A 26507-nucleotide genomic window follows, 5' to 3' on the forward strand; every position below is an offset into this window, starting at 1 on the left:
GCTCATTGTTTTGCGGATTCAGTTTATCTAACTCCATTGACTTGCAAGTGACATGAAACAGGTATATATATCTGCTATATACCTAGACTGTAAGATTAGCGGGCCTTCAATAAATATTTCGTCAAAAAGTCATTTTACCCTTAAAAATATTTGCTATGCTTTTATTCTCGTGTCGATTACGTAGACTATTAGATTTATTAGAATATCACTACAAAAAAATGTCGAATGTTTTCTGTTTTAGACAGTACCACCTGGACCATCCATTTGGCGGCAACTCTCACGTAGTTTACAACGGCCTCTTTTTCTACAACGTGAAGGACACGACGAGAATCATAAAGTTTAATTTGGGAAATGAGAGTACCGTGTCGTTAGACCTACCCGTACCCACCAATCACACAACCAAGCTGTATTCCAGCCAGTACAATTATGTCGACTTCTGTGTAGACGACAATGGCTTATGGATAATATTTGCAGTACCAGATTGCAACAATACGGCAGTTATGAAGGTACGCTTTGTATGATTATAGTGTTTCCAGAGGTACGTCCTCTTTACTTTACTTTTTTCTACGTCGTGCACGACCCACAGTTATTTGGAACGCGAGGGGAAGTTGTATGGGAACTTTTTTTTTTAGGTAGACATAGAATTGATGAAACCGCAATACATTTGGAATATAAGTATCGACCATCATAAAGTTGGCGAAATGTTCGTCGTCTGTGGCGTGCTTTACGCTGTCGATAGCGTCACGGACCGCACTAGTAAAATCCGGTTCGCTTTGGACCTCTACAAGAATGTTTTACTTGATGTCGACCTATCTTTCACTAACCCATTTAGAAAGACCACCATGTTGGGATATAATCATAGGAACTCGGTATGTTTTTTAAGCTAGTGAACTTTTTAATGCCACTCATTTATTATTTGCTCTATTTAAATTAAATTTTGTTACTTACTTTTAACCAATTGAGTAAATACCGTTTTATTTAGGATCATCATTAATCTAGGAGTACTTTTTGACATATTGATGGTGTTGTTCTTTCACAGCCGTATTTCTCAACTGAACTTCCATCCTTCTGGATTCGTCCAGTCTCCATCATTTAGATTAATCCTTTCCGTTGCTTCCTCAATTTGTTTATTTCAGCTTTATCTTGATCCACCCCTTTTCTTGCTTTATTGTGGACATTCGACTATTCTCTGGGGCCACTTCACAGAATTCATGCGTCGCTAGTCAGCTCCATTGTTTTATTTCTTTACCAATAAAAACTGAAGAGATGAAAGGTAATGACTTGGCCCAAATAGTAAGATTCAGTGGCGGTGTTATGGAAAACTTAAGTTTGAGAAGTTATGGGTCACTGTTGGTAAAATATCGAAAATAATCTTCTACAAGAAGATTTAAGAAGAAAAAAATAAAGCAGAAAGAGAGATATGCAAATAGTTGAGATATTTAAATATGCCTATGGTTTAGATACAGAAACGTTCTCTGAAAATGGTATTGAAATCTAATTTAACATCAGTGTAGAGGAATATGGACACTTTCATCAAGGAATAATAAGTTTTATGCAGTTTATTATGACAAAAGCTGGTTTGTTGCAAAACTTTTAAGAAATATTGATGGTACTGCCGATAGACATAACATTTTTAATATACAATAAACGCAAAAAATGCGAACTTAAATTGCCTGGGAAAAACATATCCGACGTAGCAATAAAATATCTCTTTTTCGGATCTTTGTGAACGATTCTGTTATTTTACATATTAGCGAAGATATGTTAAGTCAGATTAATAACTCTAACGTAAATAAAATGCACAACTGCTGACATGTTATTAGTTAATCTCAATTGTTTTTTTTTATTACTTAATTGATGTGTTTATTCCGTAAGGGTAATATGCTAATAGTTTTTTCCAAATGATTGAACACGTCTTATTACTTGAACGCCTCTTCGCTATAGATTTTACGGGGATTTATTAGGATTTATAGGGATTTATTAGTATTTGTAGGAAATTATTGGGCATATAACTCTACTTTTAGCGAGTTAATTGCCAAAAAGAATTAATATACATCAATTTGCAAAGATATTTATCCCTTGACGTAGTGATTTCCAATTTTCTCGACAATAGTGAACAAGATATGATAAGTAGGAAAAAGGAATATTTCCTTTATTAAAATCAGATTATCCCTACTTTGAATAAACTGAATGGATATCTAGGGGAAGATGAAACCAATGTAATTATTTGTAAATTGAGTTTTAAATACCGCCAAATAGACAAAAAATAAGTGGTAATATAATCGCACAGATTGTGCACTTAAAGATTTAATTACCTTCAAAACTTTCTAGAATCGCAGTATCCCAAAGATGGGTTGATTCAAGTAAAAACTGTACCTTCAAATAAGGAAAAAAACGCATCCTCAGATTTATTCCAAAGTTCCTACTATGATCTGTGAAGAATATTAAGAAATCTAATTTGAACTATCATGAAAACACAAGTGCAGAAGTTTTTGAAAATTTTTAAATTTATCTTTTAAAAAACTTAGTGCGTATTAGCATTAGCATTAGCGATTTGAGAACAATACGATTTCGGATGTGTTTACACGCCAGGTTTAAGAAGCGACTTTTATATTGACGTTAAGCAGCTGTTTGCTATTGCTAATTTAAAAATTTAAACTAAAATATTTGTTTTCTGTGAACAGCCAAATAAAATTATTTCTTGGAGCGAAAATTTTAAAAATATTTAAAAGTTAACTTTTAGTTATGAGTATTTCTTGGACTACAACATATAAATAATTATATTCTTCATGTTAGTGGTTTTCGCAATGTATAAAAATAATAAGAAGCTTAATGTTAGATCCTCATTTAATTCATTCCCAAATTGTAGTGGAAATACCCGGAAATAATTCTCAAAACTTTCGATTGAGGGTCAGGAGCTTTTGCATGAAACCGAGAAGTAGTCACTTTTCGGAAACAATTATTTTAGGCATGATAGAAGACCAAGAATTCATTGAAAGGTTTCTAGTAAAAAGATCCACTTTTAATATGGTAATGGATCACAGTGGCCTGCTACAAAAAGCATCAAAATGGAATTTATTTTGAATCCACTTACAAGAACGAGTAACTTTTGGAAAAGTTAAATATATGCTAAAAAAATATGTATCTGATAAGAAAATTACATTAGGTTGAATTGTTGTAAATTTAATTAAAAACTCTAATTAATAATATACATGTTGAGAGCTGAAAAATGTAGGCCAGCACATTTTAAAAATTCTTACATTTGGATTCAAAATAATGTACAGCTATTGTAAATTTCAACGACTTTGAGAGTGACGCAAATTTTGAATAATTATTGATAATTTGTATATTATTATAGTATCATCCTATTTTCCATTATCTTTATTGATATTTTATTCTAAACACATATACGTAAACGTATACAAACCTGTATCCGTATTTTTTTTTTACTTGCCAATCATAAGTAGCAAATTACAAGATTTACATCCAACAAACCAAAAACACATGGAAAGATAACACAATAAACGAAATGACATTCAACGAATTACGTTTCCATTCTGCACCGCAATAATTAACTTTTGTTTCTCGGAATCATTTCATATATATCTCATTCTTCGACCGCCCGAAAGTAATTTTCCGATTCAATTAAGTGTTGGAAAAACTTATTCGGTTCCTATCATCGGACGTCCGATGCGAGTGAATGCGCTAACTTTTTCATTTTGCAGGAATTGTATTCGTGGGATAAAGGAAATCAATTAACTTATCCGGTGCGATACCACCAAATAGGGTACAATTCTACAAAGAAGGAAGAAAAGCCATTAGAGACATCGGATTATCCAACCGCTTCCAAACACACCGGCTACGATATCTACTGATTAATATTTCTTATTGCGACTTTTTCTAAATGCCTTGCGTGATTCATATTAGTGCGTGCATCGTTATTTTGTGAACCATCCGGAGATACGAAAAAAAAATTCTACCACATCTACCCACACGTCAGAATTATAGGAGACGCTGCAGCATCAACTGATGTCAATTCCAATGAGAATTTTGGTTAGTTCTGTATTACATAATATAATAGTAAAAATTTTTCAAACTTTTAAAACGTGCTCAAAATAACCTCAAAAAGGTAGCGTTTCCATAATTATCACTTCACATCCCCAATGGTTCTGAAAATTCAATGATTACGCATGGTATACACGAAGACGTGAAATTTTATACTTTGTGTTCGTGGAACGAATGATTGGAGGTTTTGGGGCGGATAAGAAGCAATATCTTTTGTAAAAATCTAATCTAAAATATTCCTGTGCAACTGGAGTTTCAATATTCAAATAAAGGCACATTTGTTCATACGTTTTTTTTATGAAAATTGCGGTAAGTAGCGTAAGTAAAATATTTTGTATTCTACACTGTCGTATTTTAGAAGCAATACTCATTGGTTTTCTAAAATTGGAACGGTGTAAACTTTCCATTGGGTAAGAAAAATTATTTCAGTATAACCGTTCTTAAAGTAATTTATGGTACGAAAATGTTTTATTATTTTTAAGCAATTATTGTTTAAATCGTAAAGTTTTCGACAGAGATAATAATGAACAATTTTGAAGACTTAGATAATATACCGCGTGTACAAAAGGTATGGAAAAAGTGGAATCGTCAAAAATCACACAACTGATCAAAAAATAAAGAAATGTTTTTAAATATTGGATTATTAGTATTAAATAATTAGAAACATATCCCGCCATCCTAATCCACCGATGATTGAGATTGTATGCCACAAAAACGTCAGTTTCTGTTCGAAGTTTTCTTTTGGATTCTCGGTAGCTGTAACGACCAAGAAATTTTTTATAAATAATTAATTAATGAAATTTATCCTATTTTTCAGGAAATACGAGGGTGAATATTATGAATCCGACTTGAATGTTATTATACCTTTGTTTTAACAGATTTTTTCTACTTCCTACTCTAATATCCAACTCTATGTTTTTATTGACAAAGACGATAATTTTTTTTTGACTACATCGAGCGTCGAAATGAAATTTCTCATAAAACTTGAACCTGTGGCATAGAATCCGAATCTCTAATTAAAAAATGGGGTTATTGTTTTTTTCCGATATTTAAAAGCATGTTTTTGGTTTTTCTGATCAATTGTGTAATTCTTGAGGTAGTCTATCTAAATGGTACATCTATTTTCTTTATGCCGGCTACCTTTAAAGAAATAGGAAAAATAGGATAAGAAGATAGCAAATAAACAGATGCTTTTAAAGCAATTATTTAATAAAAAATATATAATTATTAGCTATTAAGGTTGAGAGCGAGACGAACATGTTTGAAAATACAGCGCATTAAATATCACTTTCTTAATTATTTTAGGAACCCAAACGAATCTTGTGAAAATTAAACGTTATTAACCTAAACGCCACGAATTATTATTATAAGCTAGCGACGTTTCATCCCTCATGTCACCATCTCTCTCAAATTGAGTCCAAATATAATGAGGCGCCTCTTTTAAGAACAATAACACTTTAGAATGAATTCTATTCTAATGGTCATGTGTCAAAAGAAACAGATTTAACGAGGAAAGTATCGAAGAGATATGTCCAAAGAAAAGCTAGCAAAAAGATAACATCTAACCAATTAGTTAAGGTAATTTGGTGCAATTAAATTTAAAATTAAATTTTATTAGTATCCAACGCAGCTTTGAAATGTTAAATAAAGATGCTTAATTAGTCTGCGACCGAATCATCTTGAACAAATATGGCACTGATTCGCCTTCGTGGAAGTACTAAAAATATTGATATAATCGATTTTGAAGGACATTTCGAACATATTGTAGCTATCAGATAACATAGGGACCCTAACTATTTTAAAATTAATGCACCTCTGGTGGCTATAACATTTTTGTACACACAAAACTAACCTGCACTTTTGGGTCATTTGCTTTCTATATGATTTACACACACTTTACCCGTTTTTTCCGTTAAAAATTTCCCATTATCCCGGCAGATCTTGTTAAAAATGTCAAAATTAAAAACTCTCGAATTGACAAAGTATGTTGATTTATGAACTACGCAAACGAAAACTCAAATCTGCGCATAATAAAACATCAGCATAAACAAAGTACCGCAAAAAAATCTGCTAATCTTAATCCAGAAAGTGATATCACAAAACAAACAATACAAAACGTTTCCCTGTTATCCTGGGAATACCATTCACAACCATTTTATTCTTAAGTAAACATTTCTCGGATATAAAAATTCAAAATGGAATCCCTGCAAAAGGCAATATTATAAAAATTTCAACAAAGATTTAGTATAATCGTCCAACGGAGCGTTATCGTTTTCCCGGTCGTCCTTTATTTTGCGAAGCACCCGCTTTCGGCTTGTTAAATTGGAATGTGGCACATTTCGGGATATGACGTTCGGCCGCGGCTTCGTTAAACCTGAAAGAACAAAATAAAAATCGAACCATTAATCCTTGAAAGCTTACTGACGAACGTACGTTAACCGATACATCTACTAGTGTCATTTGTTGTCAACTAACTGTAGTAGTAAGTAATAACGCGTCGAACACCACTATTTATAAGAGGCGCATTTTCCATGCGTGTAAAGTTTTACAGCTAGTTTTCTTGGAAGTATTCGGTAAGTAATATGCCATTTTCTTAATTTGGACAGTTATAATTAACCGTAAAAAAATAAAATATTTTACTTTTGTGATTTCAGGACACAACCAGTTTGACGTAACTTATACCTCTCTTGCATTTGTTTAAAAATTAAAATTTGATTTTATTAGTTTTGTTGGAATGAGAGTAAATTATATTTATTTTTATTCTTCCACATATGGCAAAATCAAATCAAAATATGTGTGCTAATAGAAAAGGGCTTCCTCAGTTGCTTAAGATGGAAGGAAAACGACTTATAGAAATCCTGTCTTCGAGTCGGGATCCCACAAGATATATTCAGGTAAAGAGAAGAGAAAAGGGTGGAAATCAGAAAGAACTATATTGTCCCTGCCAATAAAGGAATGTAGACGTTGCATGGGGTGATATTCATAGGAAGTCTCGGAAATATAGGCTATTTTGGCAGTTCACCAGATATGGAAAATGTTTACGACTGACAGTAAGTTCTGGATTCATTGAGGCTACAAAAAAAGAGCTCCTAGTAAAAAGAGTTTTGAAAGATAATAGACATAAACCACTGAAGTAAGAAGATTGCTTCTAATACTTGGAATAACTTAGGGCTCAACTCAGAAAAGAATTGTTTTCTAGCATATTATACTACCTAATTTTATTATCTGTCCGTACAAATAAATTCTTATTTAAATGTACATATATTATATTATATCATATATCAGTTTAATATTAGATTACTTGCTTACAGATTAGAGTAAAAAATATTAGTTAAACATTTAATTTTTTTAGAAATATTTGTTGTATAAATAATTGTTCTTTTATGTGCCTCAAAAAGATGAACCAGCTTCATTAAATGACACACCTTATTTTGTACTTCTTGGTATATTACTTTAAATTTTCTAAATTACATTTAATTTAAAATAACAAGCCCGTTACATTTTTGCTTCTTTCCCTTTTAACATGCACAACCAAGAACGCACGCCTCAATATTTTTTTGGGTTAAAATATTACCAATATTATTAAATTTTTAACCTTCAAAAACAAACGTCAATATAAGATACCAAATCATCCTTTCAACAGTCTCGATGAAAGAAAAGACTTGTGCCAAAAATCATTATCATTTTTAGCATTGGACGAGTTAAATTGATACCAAAATAAATCACACAGTTTTCCTCCATATAATTGTTCGAGTTATTAAAGAGTATGTTCCTTTACATGTTTCGAGAATTGGAAAGTCCCCCATCGTAAGCAATATTTGAAAATTAACCAAGCAGAAGCAAAAATATCAGGGTTAACAAATATCCCTATACCTACTGTCTTGATACAATGCCTTGCGTCCATACCAATTCTATGGGGTTAAATTCACGTTGATATGGGCAAAGGTAAAATATCTTTGCCAACAACTGACTTAAACTAAGTACAATTCTAATTCTAAACACTAAGGCACAGGTAGGTCTTCTTCATCTACCTGCCACTCTCGGGACTTTTGACAATCCTAATAGTTACAATTAGGTTAGGTTTTCCAGCTCCATAATAATTTATAACTCTCTCGCATTGAGAAAGTTAGAAATTATTATGGAACCAAAGTTTCACAGCTTCCATGGGGTTCAATCAGAATTGACAATCCTAATAGTTACAATTAGGTTAGGTTTTCCAGTTCCATAATAATTTATAACTCTCGCGCATTGAAAAAGTTAGAAATTATTAGGGAACCAAAGTTTCACAGCTTCCATGGGGTTCAATTAGAATTAAGGAATGAATAAAGCATAACCTATAAAACACAAACACAAACCAAATCATTTGTACAAATTGCACATACAAATAGCTGCATTTTGACGATGGAATTGCTCCCTGTTGCTAATGCTGCTTCACACTATGCTGCATGAGCATTCTCACGTTAAGATTATCCACTAATAAAAACAATAAATAAACTTCACAGGTTAATGTCACTAACCGAAAAATAACTTAACCTCACTCTGTGTCGGTTGTTCTATCCAAATAAAGCACGTAATGCGAAGAAATTAGTTTTAAAATTTTATTTTTCTAACCCTCTTTACGATTGCCATACTGTGGATATTAGACATGTCAGTCTTTAGATATTGCCAAAGCTTTCAAAAGCTGGAAACATATACAACCAATAGTTTGGTTGTTGAGTATTATTTTTGGAAAAGTACTGTGTGTCTTTTTGGTAATTATGAGATAAATCTTAACAAAATTAATTGAAGCTGCTCATATGGGCTATTGTCCAAAAGCGAAATTGTGAACTAATTTGTCACATTTACAAGTTGTCCACATTGTTAGTTTTACTGTCCTAATTTTTGTTTTGTTTGTTTAAAAACTTACATTTTAAATCTTTATTTACTTTATTTGTTTTGGAGTTCGTCAATTTTAGAGGGTATTATTAACCAAGAATTAATTAAAACCATTGAAAATTTTATGTATCTGGAAGCCACTATGGCGAAAAATCAAATATTAAAAAGTGTAAACAACCAACCTTCTTCCACAACTCGGACACTGTACATAATCCGGATTGGTCGAAGGCGGCGGGGGCGGTAAATCGGCCAATTTGCCCCCCGCTGCGATGTGTGCTTGGGCCTGCTTGGCAGCCCTAATCGCTGCAATGAATTCTTCATGAGTTTTTCGCCAGTCTTTCTTGGAACCTGCTGATTTCGCAGCAATTGCCTACAAAAAGTTCAGCTTAAGTTAAGTTATATATTTTCTATGGTTCTACTATCATAATTGTATAAATGCAGACTTGCAAAATATATGAGCCTGGGTTTCTTTTGCAATAAATACTGTCAAAACGCAGGCTATTTTGTTGTCAAAAATTTAATTTTAATATTGTGCTAAATAATGTTAATCTTCTATGAAAAAGTTAAGAATCTGGATTCCTGCTGCGTCGCTTGTTGATGAATATTTCAGAGCTTAACTAAAACTGGTTTCCATTCTTCTCTGTACTTGCTTATACTATCTGAAGAGGGTGGAGCTAAAGGAGGGAGATGCACATGATTGATGCGGATGATTGAATTTTTTTAGTTTTCATCAAATAAGGTTTGATATCTGGTTTTATGATTATGTTTGGTAACTGAAGTTTGCCTGATGAATTGATTTGTCGCAATCTTTAGGCTTTTTCATAATTTAGCCTAGTTGATATTTTTCGTCCTGTCTCTCCATTGTATTCTTTGCCCCATACGCATGAAATACTGTAAACTCATGGTGCTTCAAATGAAATTTTGTCTTTGATAGATCGAAGACATTGAGAGATTTTTTGACAAGTGGTAAATCTATTCACTAATGTTTTTGATGAATCAAGGAATTTAAGTTTTATCGAATAAAATTTGATGTACGGTTTCATAATTGTGTTAAGCCACTGCTGATGAGTTTATTTGTCGTAGTCTTACGGTTCTTTCACGTTCTTTGAGCAAAGTTGATATTTTTCGTCAGCTGTCTCGAATGTATTCTTTGCTGCATATGCATGGAATATTGGTATCCCAAACGAATCGATAGAAGATGTTGAAAGATTTTTAGATAAGCGCAAAATATGGTTTTGGCTTTATATTTTCTAAGAACTTTTGATATGTGGTTACTGATGTTTTAAATGTAAGGAAGGACCACAGTTGCAAGTGTGGGGTTGCTTTCGGACGCATTTTTTTTTGGGAAGTTGTAGTGAAGTATATTTTGTAATATCTCCAATGTAGAAATTATTTGACAGAAGAGCAAAACTTTGGTGTCTTAATTCAGGCTCCAGTGATGATGATTTCTGGACCGGATAGTGATGGTACCGGTATCGGTCTTTGAGCATAGGTTTTCTGTAAACTGAATGACTCAATGATAGGTCAATGGTAAAACGTATGTTAGGGCATATAGAGTTCAAATGATTAGGAGGGATTCTTAGCGAGTCGATAGTTTTTTTGGTTAGAGGGATTCTACGTCTAAACTAACCGGATTTGGATCTAATGTAATGGATTTAATTTTTTTAAGTACTAAATTCATCTTTTTTCGCTGTAAAGCTAGATATTTTGTTAATAGGTGATTCGTTAATTTTAGGGAGTAAATGTCAAAAATTATATTACAAATTAAAACTAATTTAAATTTATTTTTATTAAAGTGTCATTCATTTTTATTTCCGCCGTCACAAACAAAGCCATTTTATCGTGTCGGATTCACAGCAGGGATAAAAAATAATTTTATTGCACAAAGTTTACCTATTTCTATAGCCCACACCAAAATTGAGAAAAACTGTATAGAATTTCTCATTTCATTACTCTATACATTTGAAGAATAGGCTTTAGTGATAGCACATGTGAAAGAATTCCTTTAATGTTAAGTAGTAGATTACCTTTTTTTCGTATGTCGCTTCTGGTTCCTTGGCTTTCTAAACATAACATAAACAGCTATGTAAAACTGATAATCAAACAATAAGAAAAAGTAAAATAATATATTTTATTTGTTGAAATAAGAAGAATTGTAAGTGTCAAATTGCGTTGCGATTCGAATTTCAAATTCGAATGACATTAGGAATGAGAACATTGTATTGCAACGAATGTTATACAAAATTATAAGAAGCCTTTAATACATGTAAGGAGTTAATCAATGGCAATTATATTTAAGTGTATGGTAATAGCTCCAGTTATAGAAAAATAATATAGGCATTCGTGTAATTTTTTTTATTGTTCGTCCTATGTTTTTAGAGGTAACTTTAATCATTTGAAATACTGGGTATTTATTAATTAAGTGCTGATACAAGAGTGTGAATAATTTTATGACGAAAAGATAATATCGAGCTTGCGGATTTAAGGTTATGGCGAAAACAAGTTCGCCTCAGACACTGGTGAGAAAGAATGAGCCTTGTTGTTATCTGCCCCTGGGTATAAGCGCGCTTGGCGCCAAAAAAGTCACACTAGGGCCTTTCGATTCCATGCCTTGGTGACATGTTCTAATTTAGTTTTAGTTTTTTTCTTTACAAATAATTCCGTTTAAATTAAAAAGTCTTTTAAGTCAAAAAATGACCTTTAAAAATTAATTAATTAATTAATACCTTATATATCCATTTCTACAGTAGGTATTAGTTATTTAAAGTTTCATATTATTATTTTTATGTAGCTTAAATTATATGTTTGCAGTCCTTTCTCTTAATCTAGCATCCAAAATTTCAGTGATTCCGTTTTATTCAGATTTAAAGAAATACTTTCAAATTTGCTGATAATAGGAAGCAATTGGGTAAGTTCTTGTGTAAGAACTTATTCAAACAGCACGATTTAAAATAAAAAATTATAATTTTTTGTAAAAAAATAAATTACAGTTTAGTTATAACGTGTACTTGATAGATATAAGAGAATAAAACCAAACACTGCAATGCATTTTTAAAGTCTGAATAATAAATAGTGAAATTTTAATATTATCATTATTGTACTGTGGGGCACAAACTGTATTTATATATACAAAAAGTCAACGTATTTAATCGAATTAAATGTAGTATATAGTTATTATTTTTAAATCCTTTCTTATAATTTTCAAAAAAACAAAAAAAAACAACAGAAAACCATGTGTGCCCGCGCTCCCTATATTATATAATACATTCCCAAAAAACTGCCGAACATAAGTTTTCATGTCGCTATCTCAAAAACAACTTATAAGAAATAACAATCTTGAGGACTAAACTATAATACCTTCTATCTCTATAATGAGAGACATTTTATGAAGGTGTATTTAGTTAAATATCGCTATTTTCATGAGATTAATCACTTTCAACAAATATTAGGCATAAAAAATACATGTCAAAATTATAATCTCTCAAATTAGCAAGATAGTCTTAATTTTTGGGCTACCTCACATTAACATAATATATAATTTAAGATCACACCCTGGAGGGAAAGGGGTACGAAACAAATTGATAAAGTATTGAAAAGTTATTATTACAAAAATATTAAACCTGTAGATTAAAAACTAATACACATTTTAAACTGCATTTAGTGCGCCACTTGTTAAAGACCGAATGGCAAAAATTTCGTGAATATACAATATTTCGATTATACAATTCTACAGAAAAGTGTATGCGTGAATTGGAGTTCCTTTGAATTGGACAGCATATTAAGATTCTTACTACACCCAACAATAATTTAGCATCTAGCGACATCTTGTGGAGTCAGTTGCTTGCTTCATATTTACACTGCATTCTTTGAAAAGTTTGTTCCCGGTTTCTAGTCACCTTGAGATATATATACTTAGCAATGGTCCTATATTAAACAGGTAAGTATGCAAAAATTACGATTCATATACGATATGTCAGAATTATATTTTTAGGTTACGTTTTAAAACCATATATTCCATAAAACCGATACTCCGGTGCCAACAATTGGACATGTAGTTTTTCTTATCATAGTAATATTTATTATTTATAAAGAATTAAGAAAAACAATCTTTCTTTACTTAATTTTTTGCATTCACCTCTATATATAAAAATAACTAAACTAAAACTCTGAATTAAGTTAAAGGACGTTACATTCGTTCTTCATTTCTTCTTTAATAAAAAAAAAAAACATTACGCCAGTGACGAATATAGCAAATAGAGCAAGAAGAAAATAGTCCTTCAAAGTCGCCTTCAAATGACGAAGATAAGAAAAATTGTGAGGAAAATAATTCTCTGACTTATGTATCACCATTCACTTGGGCATAGCATTTCATAACAGAGAAAATTCTCCATGAAATGGACATTTTCCAATATAAGCTTACAATGATTTTTCAATATGAACAGTTTTTCTTCTTTTTACGGAGAGTAATAAGGGATGTTTTTTTTCGATGTATAGAACTTTAAGTTGCAATAAAACAACGATGTAGCCGAAAGCCGAAAGATAATCTTGTGGCATTACATTTTAAATATGATTTCTGGCATACGACCGCCACGGCTGGCGCGGATGTAGTCCAATCTGGACGTCCAATTTTCGATGACTTTTTCCAACATTTGTGGCCGTATATCGGCAATAACACGGCGAATGTTGTTGTTTGTGGCTTATCCGCATAGACCAATGACTTTACATAGTCCCACAGAAAGTAGTCTAGCGATGTTAAATCACTTGGAGGCCAATTCACAGATCCAAAACGTGAAATTAGGCGGTCACCAAACGTGTCTTTCAATAAATCGATTGTGGCACAAGCTGTGTGACTTGTTGCGCCGTCTTGTTGAAACCACATCTCCTGGACATGGTTATTCAATTCAGGAATGAAAGAGTTAGTAATCATAGCTCTATGGCGATCACCATTGACTGTAACGTTCTGGCCATCATCGTTTTTGAAGAAGTACGGACTAATGATTCTACCAGTCCATAAAGCGCACCAAGCAGTCAGTTTTTCTTAATGTAACAGTGTTTCGACATACACTTGAGGATTAGCTTCGCTCCAAATGCGGCAGTTTTGTTGACGTAGCCATTCAACCAGAAGTGCGCTTCATCGCTAGACAAAATTCGCTTATGAAAATCTTACTTGATGATCGTTTGGCTTCAATTATTGCACGAGTTGGATTTTGTAAGCACGTAAACCAAGATCCTTCCGCAAAATCTTCCATAAAGTGGATGGACATAGAACCAATTCCTGTGCTCGATGGCGGATGGACTCATTCAAGTCTTCCTCAATGCTACGCTCTACAGCAGCAATAGCTTCTTCTGTACGCACCGTACGGCGTCTCTGAGGATACGAGTTACCAATAAGAGTAAACGTGGTGTGAAAACGTTCCATGGTTAATCGAATTAACTGCTCTGATGGACGATTTTGTCGACGATAAAATGGATGTAGTGCGCGATACGTATTCCGCACAGAACCATTATTTTCGAAAAAAAAATTGCACTATTTGCAAGCGTTGTTCAGGCGTGAGTCTATTCATGATGAATTGCCAAACCAAACTGAGAATAAATCACTTGACAGCTGTTAAATCGGTCGCCATCTTGAACAGTAATGCCAACTTAAAGTTCTATAGATCGAAAAAAAACACCCATTATAACGGAGCAGGAGTTTTAATATTTTTTATTTAAAGCAATGTTTTACAACAAAAAAAGTAAAATTCCCATTTCAAGGGAACTCTCCCCTAGTAAACATTACATCTGTCGCAATCAACTTGACATCGCCGATGGTTCGGATCGTATAGTAGCAACAATATTTTCTGTTAGGCATCGAAAACTCACCTTGCTATTGGTGCCTTTTTTCGGACCCCTCAGTACGTAAGTCTCGAGTTCTGTGCCCTGGACGCGGTGCTTGGTTGCGTCATAAGCTTTCCTCTTCTTCTTTCCGCTTTTGCCGCAGATGTCCTCGTGGACGTCCAGGCGGTCGGTAGCGAACCTCCGTCCACAATACCTACATTCGGACAAATCGTCCCGAACGACGGGAGATTTGGCTATCTGCCTCGCCGAAGGTTTCACGTTGGGCGATGCTCTTGATCCGGGCGAAGCGCCCTGCCAGATTTTAACAAACTTTATTTTAACTATACCTCGAGTAAGAAAAGAAAAACTAGGAAAATATCTGCCACACTGGAATCAGCTTGCAAAAATCTTGAATTAGTTTTACACTGACAGTAAATTAATTACTAAAATTCTTCATGAAGTTTTTGACGTAACGAGTGACCTTTGCCTTCTCAACGTTAATTAGCAGTCCAATCAAGTCATAATATTCAAAACTTATATTCGACTTTGTGTGTTGATTATATATTGTTTTTTTGAAACAATGTTTATTGATATACAGGGTGGTCCGTAAAGAATAGGTCATAGAGTAACCGTGGACTCTAGACGTTTGAACCAATAATGCATCTATCCAATGTTGCCAGTGTCAAAGTTAAAGTTTTCGATCGATTCGATCAGTTATGAAGAAAATAATGTAAACAAAAACATGTTGGTTCGAAACGGGTTTTTGGGGGTGAGAAATTTGAATCTAAACTTATTCTAAGTTGCCTATACAGGGTGCTAACTTTTTTACCCGAAACTTTTTGCAAATATTGGATAATAAATCTGACAAAGTTTTTTTTTTTGAAAAAAAGTATTCTTGTTTCATATCGTTAAAACCATTAGTTTTGGATAACATCAAACTTATAGCTTTCAACAACAACAAATGTCAAAAGTTCCACAATTATTTTTGTTGTTGTTTATTATTGTTATATTAATAACTTTGCAAAAATGCTTCGGCCTATCGTACTCACAAATTTTGAAATGCGAGACATGATTTGCGTGTATGCTCAAAGTAATCACAATGGACGCAGCTAGGTCCAGCAGGAGGAACACATTTTAGTGCCTATGGCGGATAGGTCATAGTAGCCAAGTTCCTTAACCAGCTCGTAGTTCCGACCTTAGTCGCAAGGATTTTTACTTTTGGGGCCACTTGAAAGTTTTAGTTTATAAGACAAAAATCGCATTGCGTGATGATTTTCTACAAAAGATTCATGAAGAAGTTGATGCCATTCGAAAGGAAGAAGGTAGCTTGTTCAAAGTAAAACAGCATTTAAACAAGGGAATAAGGAAATGTTGTATTCAGGTCAATCGTTCACATTTCGCTCGGTTACTGAAAATATTGATTTAATATTGTAAATTACAAGAACTTTTTTTAAATTGACAAATCCTACTTGGGACAATAAACAAACCATCTATTGACATGTACTGTCGGGGAAGGTGGGTTTTATTTCTTTGGGTAAAAAAGTTATAAAGAAAATATTCCTTTGAAACGTATGTAAGTAAGTTAAAACCTAAAAACTAAAATTCAGAATTGTCACACCCAAAAACCCCTTTTTCCAAATATTTACATCATTGTCTTCAAAACTATTCCAATTAAAATATAATCAATAAATTGAAAATTACGGAACACCCTCTATATATATTTATTTATATAAAATATTTAAGCCCCAGAGTTTAAAACGGAGCCTGAATAGTTTAAAATTTTCCAGAGGATGTGAAAAAAGAGTCTTGATAAAATACTGAGCCGTATGAAAGCTCAGATGAAGAAAGGAAAGAAAATAAGCTTATTTCGAATATCATAATCCATCATTTTTTTATTCCTACCAAAAGTGTCGAGAGTAATATATGACACCTTTAAGGACAAATTTCTAAAAGTTAACAATTAAAATAATTATATATAATTGTGTTTTATGATATATTATAAAAAATGATTAGATATGCACGTGTATCAATAACATAACCTTGCTTTTTGATTTATATCAACGATGCAGGATTAATGCAAAAATTTGATGAAAATTAGTTCCATTTCGTGAATTAATTCATGAAGAAGTGAATTTTTTGACTTGTGTTTGATATCAAATTGCACTCGTTAATTTTGTTCGTATCAGTCTAAAACCATAATAGGGGCTGTTTTTAACTCCTTGGTCCGTTTCAAAAACATGACGGTTGGCCGCCAATGTGACTTTTTAAAAATTTCCCAGGCTGAACTAAGCTGCGAAATTTAAAAAGGATTTTTCTGGGTTTCATAACTGCGAGAAGAGGGAATCATTTTAAAAAGAAGGTAAAATCGTATCTAGGAAGACAAACGTTCTATTCACTTGAGGACAATCCTTAAATTGAGTTGCTTTATTGTTTTTCCAATAGGTTAGTTTTTCTTATTTTTAATTTTGTTCTTTTTTTCTTACTTCAGTTTTTGTTGGTCTTGTTTGTTTTATACACTTTAACTAATTTCAGTAAATGATTGATTAATACGATAGGGTTAAATCTCAAAAAAGGAAAACAAATATTTTAACAAATTTGTTCTTGTTGGAAAAAGCATATAGTGTTTGAGATGCTGTGATATGTATTAGTCATGCTGCTAGAACGCGGTTTTTGTGGTAATGTAGGTTAGTAATCTCTATATAATATTCCAGATTCAGTGGTAAAATTTAATTTTATAGTTTATAAATTAGAAAAATATTCTTAGATAAAAGAATAATATTGACAGTTTCTTGTGTGCAACAGAAAAAATTACGATGTCTGTGTAAGTTTCATTTTCTTTAAGCAAGTGTAATTTTATCAGTGAATGTTAAAAAAATAGAAACAAATAATAACAAATAATAGGGTATTTTAAAGTTTTAAGAAAACCAAATTTAATTTCTTTTTTACTTCAGGCTAGGAATAAGAAATAACGACTCTTTCATTAACTTATTTACGGACAATTTTGCCATGTTTTTATGAAAAATATTGATTTTATTGCTTTTCATTTTTTACAAATATCACAGATAGGTTTGATGGACTAATAAATGGGATTTTTCAACGAGATCAAGTTTGCTAAAATCCGTTCAACCGTTGCAAAATAAAAACAAAACATTAATCGCCACCTACCACTTTATCTTAATAGATACATATAAAAGTGTTAAACAAAAATATCTCGAACAAAATTTAGGTTTAAAAATCATGTCTTTTTCTGATACCTTTATTTACTGGAATTCAGATAAAAATCACATTGAAAGTTGAACTTGGCGGTTACGGCCTTTAGCACAACTTGTAAATTTAAAAATATTTTCCATGGCTTTCGTTTGAACACTTTAGGAATCACATTTTTTACAAGTTTCGACGACAAGCAATTTCCAGAAAAAAGTCATTTTGCATTCTTATGTAGCACCCTTTGTACTGTGCGTCCTTTTTCGATGATTTTAGAGGTTATCTGTTTATTAGTAAAGATAGAGGATTTCACGACACTGTGCAAGCGAATTTTCGATTTTTAAGATACGGGGTGTTTTTCGACACCCCCCATATCTCGGTTATGCTAAAGCTTATTAGAAAAGTAAACATGTGTTTGTTGACGTTTTTTTTAGTTGACAATGACATATTATAAAAAACATCTATTTAATTTAAAACAGGACAATTTTGGTAACTTTGAGGTAAAATAAATACACATTTTTGTATCACTAATATGATAAAAATTAAAATTTTTTAAAAATAAATAAAAAACAATGAACTTCTTTTTAATTATGCAAAAAAAATCTTAAATTGATTGTTTGTTGTCAAAATTATGTTCCAAACATGTTTAACATGTAGTTCTTATGCGCCTTATTGTTGTATTTGAGAAGCTATTTTAAAATTGAATAATTAATTAATTTAAAAGCTATTTCAATGGCATTTCTCAAATCTACCATGGTTTGGTTTTGAACGGTATATATTGTATTTTGTCGATAACCCCACAAAAACAAATCCAAAATCGATAAATCGGGTGAGCTAGGTCCATTTGTTTCAATTCCAGAAAAAAAAAGAACAGTTGTCTTAAGATAGGCACAAAATTCGTGCAAACCGACCTTGCCGTTCCCGTGGAAATTTTACAATACATTAATTTCATTTCATTCATTAATTTTGATTTTAATATTGAAAAAAATGCTCTTATGCAGCAGTTTTCTTTATGCATATCTATACATAATAGGTGAATATAAATAGGTTTGACTAGAATAAAATGCAATAATTCAAATAATAGACTAATCCGTTAAAATAGTTACTAAAGCTTAATCCGCATTTTTTCTACACTGAAAACAAACTAGCATGTAGTAGTTTTTAAATTTTTCAAATTTAATATTGGCTGCCATAGCTGGTTTTAAATTTCTAACACGAATTACAAAAAACTCAAGAATTTCTGAATACGGCAGGACTGTGCTAGTTTGTTATTAAATTAACCTATCATATAATTTTATATATACTTGAAATGCTCTTGACAAACTCAATATCGTATTATCCAAAATCTACAGGATAAGTCACTGAATTCTGCGTAAAAAACGGCAACAAACCCACTTTTAACTTTTACAATAGGGTTTCTTGAATGACATGTAACAAAATGGGAAACTTCCGTATTTCAAAACTCAAAAAGACGTCCCTCTATCTTCATTAATAAGCGAGATACCCCGTACAACCACCCCCAAAAGTGCCAAACCGAAAGTGCGTAAAATATTTAGCGTTGGTTTAACATATTGCGGAATAAGTTTTGGTACGTAAAATACGAAAATAGTACAAAAGAAAATTCATTATCTTTAATATTATGAACGCCTTGTGAGAAAATTTGATATTCATCCCATTCTCGTATTTTAAAGTCGATAAGCGAAAAATCGATACGCTTTCCCTTACTTGTTTCGATTTGGACGATTGCATACTCTCTGGCCTTGGACTCGGAGATGTGGTACTTGAAGACGATGCCGAAGAATGGGCTCTCGGCACGGTCGAAGATTTAGGGGAATATTTAGAAGCGATCTGAGATGAGAAAAAAACTGTACTCAATCGTATCGCTTGACCGAGAAAACTTTATAAATACACGCGAGTCTCATGGTGATTTTGCAACTGCTTGTCAAAAAATATATCGCTGTCACTTTTTGACGTGTACCTTACGTACAGGGGTAAAGTAAAAATAATAAAAGTTAAGAGCTGTTAAAAAAAATGTCAACAAATTATAATGGAATTACCAAAAATAGCAATTATAATATGTTCCCAATAATTCAGTTCTCTCAGTCTTCGCGAAAAAAAAATATGGGAGGATATGTGCTTATCGGTCCAAACTCACTGAACACGCACTCATTGATCATGACGTCACTGCTCGTTTCCAGACCTTCATGCTAACTGTGAGCAGCAAAAGTATTGGTTTTGCCTTTATGAAATATTAAAAATAAGTTTTCAATAAGCAAATATTCTCGAATGACTTCATTAACATAGGATCTGGAAACCCATAGGCGATACGAGAAAAAGTTTCGTACAAAAATTTCTTGGACTCTCCAGAGGATTTATAATATTATAATTTTTTTGATACACGGTGTCCCAAAAGTGTTCAACTCGACATCAACATTGTTATAAAATAAGGTTAGTTTGTAATTTATCTTATATTTAAATGTTACTTACTTTTTGAGATATTCGAGGTAACACCCTTATAAATTCTTGTTGAATTTAAGGCTGTCGACATTGGGTCACTTGTTGGTAATATTAGGATTTTTTTAAATAGCAAAGACACAATACTTTTTCTTTTTAAGAAATAATACTCCAGATATACGAATAAAACCTATTGCTAACAATACAGGGTGCCCATTAATACGTGCAAATTTTGAAAAAAAAAACAATTTAACACTACACACTTTCACAGATCTAATAAATCTTTAGAATTCATATTTAAAGAAACATTTAAAAGTTAATTATCTACCTTGAAGGAAAATACCTAATAACAAAAGTAAATAATTGAATAGGTTAACTAAACAAGGTAAGAAATTTTAATAAGTAAATCTATAAAACAAAAAGTGAACTAGAAAGCGTGCGTTCAAAATGATCCACTAAAAATCCTCGTTTCATGCTGGCATCAAAACAACAAAGAACTATCATAATATTTTATATGACATCACAATCTTCTTTTTGACGCATTAAGGTATAAACAAATTTTGTCATTTCTGTTTGTTTTTATTGTTTTTCATATTTCTATTTACAAAGCATGGAGTATTATATCTTTAAAAGAAGCAGTATCATGTTTTTGCTATTAATATTGCCACCAAGTGACCTAACGTGGGCAGCTTTAAATTCAACAAGAATTTATAAGGGTGTTATCTTAAACCTCGAATATCTCAAAAAATAAGTAAAATTTAAATATAAGGCAAATTACAAACTTACTTTATTTTTTGTCCTAGAATTGATATCTCAATAAAAATATAGTGTGCTGGAAAATCTTGAGATTTTGTTAATTGAATTCGTCAAAACGGCACCACCTATTTGGGACACCCTGTATAGGCTGAGGCGCATCCGTCAAACTGTTTGAGTAGTGTATCATCTCCTTAAATTTTCTTTGCAATACCTGTATCAGTAGCGTCACAACACAATTTCTTTCTAAACTATGCAATATTCGAGTGCCGAAATATACATGGTGTTCCATTTAAAATAACAAATTTGAGGTCGGGCGGACACTTTTGGGACACCCTGTATCAACAGAATTATAATATTTCAAATCTTCAGGAAAATCCAGGAAACTTTTGTACGAAACCTTTTTTAGTATCTCCTCTAGGTTTCCAGATCTTATAGTGGATTGTTTTATTTGGCACACGGTGTACAACACTATTAAGCTATGATTGATGTGTATGATGATGTATTGAAGAAAGATGACGATTACGTTTTCAATGACACCATGCGTATTCTCATAGCATTTGCTGGTGTCATCATTATGATGTATTCGTCATCTTTCCTCCTGTTTATTATCTTCTCAATTCTTCTTGCGTCAATTCTGATGGCTCCTTCAGAGCTGAACTGAACTTAACTCAGACTATTTGACGTAGTCTTAAGTCATGTTCTTTTAGTCTAGTCGAAATTTTTTGCATATGCACGGAATATTTTAAATTAAATTTTTAAATTTTAAATTGCACAATTTATAACAAGAAACTAAACTAAACTTAATTAAACTAAATGCGCATTGATAATACACCCCTATTAAATCCAACTTCTCATAACATGAGTTAACATGAGCCACGGCCAAAGTTATGACAGTTTCACAACTAAAGTATATTACAAAATCAAAATAAAAAAAATAGAAATAAAGATTGTATTTCAAATACCTGTATACATATGCATGTGTTGTACATATTTTAAAAAAAGCCATAACAAGTCTAATAAAACTATTAAAATAAATTATTTTCAATTTCATAATATTCGTGATTTTTATAAAATCTGAAAAATACTTTAACTTCCTATCGCAAATACCAAGCAGTTGGTTTGAAAATGGAAACACGGTCGTTTAGCTTTAAAGGAGATTGACCTTGTATGTTACTCTCGACCTTATCAGTGTCCACAATAGATTTCTTACAGTTTACATCCTTTTTGTGACTCACGCAAGGCTGGAATTCTCGGAAGTTCGAAATTAATTGAACGACCGCGAGGCTATAAAATGTGGTCGCTACAAAAGAAAATTTTCCTTTCGAGAATGGCGCTGATAATTATAATGAGTTTTGTTTAAGTGACTGACATCGGAAATTAAGTAATTATGATATACGGTGTGTTATTTTATTGGTGTGTGGTGTGTTGATTTTCAAATTTAATTAATTAATTTGTTTTTATGACCCCTAAAGCGCGAATCTAAAGTATGTTTCTAAATTGTACGAAGTATTAAATCTCAGTATTCCGTTCATACCAAATTTAAGGGTCGTCCATAGGCAAATTTAGACAGGTAATGAACATAAATTTGTAGCTTGTCACGTAACGTCTCTTACAAAAGGGAGGAAGATAATTATCAGCTAATTTTAAGTCGAAAATGTGGTATAAGATTTTTTGGAATGTCGCATAGCTTTAGTTTACTGGCGTAGGTCTTCAGAGTTTTTTTAATAATTTAACAGAATATTGATATTTATTATTGTTGTAACTACCTTAATTAAAGCGACAGAAATTAAAATGATTGATTACTCTACCCCAAGAGATTCGAGAAGAATATAAAAAACCTGAAAGGTTTAAAGCGGACACAAAGTAAAATACTAAAACCCCATATTATGAGTAACAATATCACGGTTTGTTACTGATTAACAATAAATAGAAAATACATAAAATTGTATTTTTTCAAGCGACTTTCCAAAAAAATAACATTTTTGTTTTAAAATTCGGTGAGAATTGAGAAAAGCGATAGCTTATTATTCCCTTTTTTTCTTATGGTTTATTAATTTTGGGGCCAATCTGCTACGGAGAAAAGTGGATATTGTCAAAAATAGGATACATCTACCGATCGGGGGTAAAAACCATATTTTATTAAATTGCATAATATGACATTTCTAAGCTGGTATATTTTGTTCTGTCTTACTTTCAGTAAACAAAAACTTTTGTCTCAACACCACCAGTACTGCCTGTATAACTCACGATTATAATACTTTTTACATAATTGCTATGGATCTCTATGGTTTAAATTACTAACATTAAAAATGTAACTGAAAAAATCGCCCATTTGTTTCAAGTGGACATCATTTATAATTTCACCTCGTTTAACATTTAAAAAAATGGTATTAGCAAAACATTAGCACTTAAAAGTTTTCTCATTGTTCAAATGGTATACCAATATTAAATGCCCAAGATAACGAACAAATAAAAAAAAACAATCGAGCGCTATATGACATTCGCTGCAAAATATTCAGATGCACAAAAACCTGTAAGCGGAATAAATGAATAATAGAAATATTTTAAAATTTCAAGACCTTTAGAGTTAATACAACCTTTTAATAAAAACTCTTATTTTTATATATTTTTTAAAAAATGTTGCCTATAATTAATATTTTTAATTTGATCTATTTACTATTTGTAATTTCTTTATTATATAGTTTTCTTTTAAGACAAACGTTATAAAGACACGAAATAATTTTTTACAACAGAAAACCATTTTATTGCTAATGTAAAAATAATATAATAAAAATAAAAAGGTCTACATACTCCATTTCTTATACCACCTTCTTTTATAAACCATAAATATTGCAATGACTTGTATTTACACCTGCAAAGCATTTTGACGTAAAATTTAAAATATGTCTGACACATTACGACTGTATATGTTATTGCATATGAACCTCCTGGTATGTATATTGACCTAAAGCTTTCCTGTATTTTCTAAAAGGAGACAAATATCAAAATCAAATAAAAAATGGTGGGTTGCCCTATAGTTCTTTTGCGTGTATAACGAGATCTTGTTATTGTATATGTATACCATTTGCTCCGGTATCATTTTTCTAAATTAAAGTTGTTAGCGATTTTGATTTAAACCTTCACAACATAAGATTACTTAAAACACCCAAACGCTCCGTTTACAAAACACTATCAAAACTTGTTGTTCTAGGACGAAAAATAACAAAAACTATCCAAAACTCACCCGTGGCTCCATAGATGAAGTACTTTTCTGGACCGCCCCGTTTTGTTCAATACTGGCTTCTTGCATTTGACTTGGCAGCTTGCCACCGACATTGGCCAGTTTTCCTGTCATGTACAAAGGCGCTCCGTGAGCCTTCTCCTCAACGTCGGGCTGCGACATCACTTCGTTTTCCAAAGAGTCTTTCAAGTTGTGATTATTCATCAAATCGAGTATGTGGCGAGAATTATTATCGACCCGATCACTTTCCTCCGACGCGCTATTTCTATAGTTGTTGTTCTGTACTGTTTCACGTTTGTTGACGACCGTTTTGCCGTTTTGGTTCATACCAACAGCCTTCACAGTCTTTACAACCGTCTTTGTACCAGCGCCTTTAGTTTGTCTATCCGTATTCGGTCCTCGGCCGGCGTTTTTTGACTTGAGCGGTTCTAGAGGGTAACTTTTGTCGATTCCAGCCTTTTGACGTCTCTCGTCGAACATTTGTCGCACTTTGCCACCACCGTTGGAACCTATGCTAGCGTTGCTCGTGTTGCTGCCGGCGCTTCCGCGACCAACGCGCTCGAACGCCCTCTGCTGCTGACTCTCGTAGAGTTTGAGGAGCTTCTCCTCCTTTTCTAGCATCTGCTTTTGTTGAAAGCGAGCCTAAAACAATGCGAAATCGGTCAAGTATTTTTGCTTTTTACAGTAGGAACTCTACTGTCAGTTTACAAACTAGGGTTGTAAAGCTTTGGCAGAGAAGTGACCTTTTAAAGCTGTAAATATGTATATGTAAATCTAAATATGTACCCTATAACTTTACGTTATAATTTACTATATTCCCTTACATTTTACAATCGTAAAAATAAGTTAACTTGACGTACTCTTTACTCCACGTCAAAACTTACAATGAAAACAGAAAGGTTTAGCCAGAACTAGGTAGATGGGATTTTAAATCATATAGTGACTTCCACCGCTCTGGGTAAATGAAAAAAACTAATCGAATGATTCATGGTATTACATCCATGCCCCTTAAGCGGTAGACAGACAGACACTAGAATTAACGAAACACAACGAAAACAAATATTTCAATATTTTAACTGCCTTAATTCTTTAATAATTAAATAATTCAGAAAATTATTCAGTAATTAAGAAACACATAGATTCCTATCATCCCAAGATTCTACATTCTCCTCTAAGACGTTATTTACCATCACATCTTTCCATATATAAGGTGTCTCGTATGAAACATAACAAAAAAAATTGAAAAAGAAAATATAGGTTTCAGTAAACCATCTCGAGATGACTATCCCTGTTGTCCAGATTTATAATGCATGAAAGAGAACGAAACAGATACCCTATAAAATAAGCAGAAATTATTGTCCAAGATAAAAACACTACTAAATTGGAAGACCTTGATAAAAGTTTTACTTGATGAATAAAATAATTACATGAAAAATTCTTTCGGTGTGTCTTTTTATTAAGGACTTTGTATTTTTTTAAGAGGTATTAAAAACTAAATATGGGGTGTATTTCCTGCTCTAAAATTTGATTTTTTTATAAATTCAAAGAAAGTAAAATAAGTTATTTTAATGCTGCTGATTTGTATTGATATCTAAATTAAGTTTGAATGAACCATCATAATAAACTACCAAACTACTGCCCCAGTAAGTCATGTTTTTTGCCTGGTTTGAAAAAATAGTTACCATTTTTTCAGATTGCAATTATTTCATGCATTTCTGACGACAAATAAATTAATAACCTAAATCTATCTTTTATTTTATTTTGAACTAATTTGCTTTACTTTGTTCAAGATTTGGATTGAATTAATGAGGACAATACGTTTCACTTTGAAGTTGAAATAAGAATTTTCAAAAGCATTAATTTTTCAAAAACACTTTTACGGGCTACCGTGATATTAATTACAAATCTTTTGATTTCATGCTGCGTCGATTGCTGATGAATTGACTTGAGGTTTCGCCAGTCATCCTGTTGGATTCTTCAGAGCTGAATTGAAACGGGGTTTTAATTTGCAACTGCTTATAATTGATACTTGAATGGGGCGGAGACAAAGGACGGGACAAGAACATTGTCTCGGATGACCGACTCCCATTTTGAG

The 26507-nt window shown here is 32.2% G+C and overlaps 2 protein-coding genes across 5 annotated transcripts in view; one reads left to right on the forward strand and one right to left on the reverse strand.

The window, feature by feature from the left end:
* LOC132706029 (uncharacterized) overlaps positions 1–5172 on the forward strand; it is a 154168-nt gene extending 148996 nt beyond the window's left edge. The window contains exons 13-15 of the mRNA XM_060677082.1: positions 242–506; positions 633–869; positions 3726–5172. Coding sequence (XP_060533065.1) covers positions 242–506; positions 633–869; positions 3726–3875 — 652 coding nt within the window. The 3' untranslated portion in view covers positions 3876–5172. The remainder of the gene's footprint in view (positions 1–241; positions 507–632; positions 870–3725) is intronic.
* A 125-nt stretch (positions 5173–5297) lies between these two features.
* The window catches only part of LOC132706035 (zinc finger C2HC domain-containing protein 1C), a 35448-nt gene continuing 14238 nt past the window's right edge, over positions 5298–26507 (reverse strand). For 3 of the 4 annotated variants that reach the window (XM_060677112.1, XM_060677120.1, XM_060677094.1), the window contains 6 exons: positions 24416–25054; positions 19687–19809; positions 14803–15069; positions 10968–11003; positions 9123–9310; positions 5298–6439 (listed from right to left, as the gene is read on the reverse strand). In XM_060677112.1, the coding sequence (XP_060533095.1) occupies positions 6331–6439; positions 9123–9310; positions 10968–11003; positions 14803–15069; positions 19687–19809; positions 24416–25054 (1362 nt within the window). In that variant the 3' untranslated portion in view covers positions 5298–6330. The remainder of the gene's footprint in view (positions 6440–9122; positions 9311–10967; positions 11004–14802; positions 15070–19686; positions 19810–24415; positions 25055–26507) is intronic. The other variant, XM_060677103.1, reaches the window with a different exon arrangement.

Source organism: Cylas formicarius, unplaced genomic scaffold (genome assembly GCF_029955315.1).
Source record: "Cylas formicarius isolate icCylForm1 unplaced genomic scaffold, icCylForm1.1 PGA_scaffold_10__41_contigs__length_53128322, whole genome shotgun sequence".
Classification (NCBI taxonomy): domain Eukaryota; kingdom Metazoa; phylum Arthropoda; class Insecta; order Coleoptera; family Brentidae; genus Cylas; species Cylas formicarius.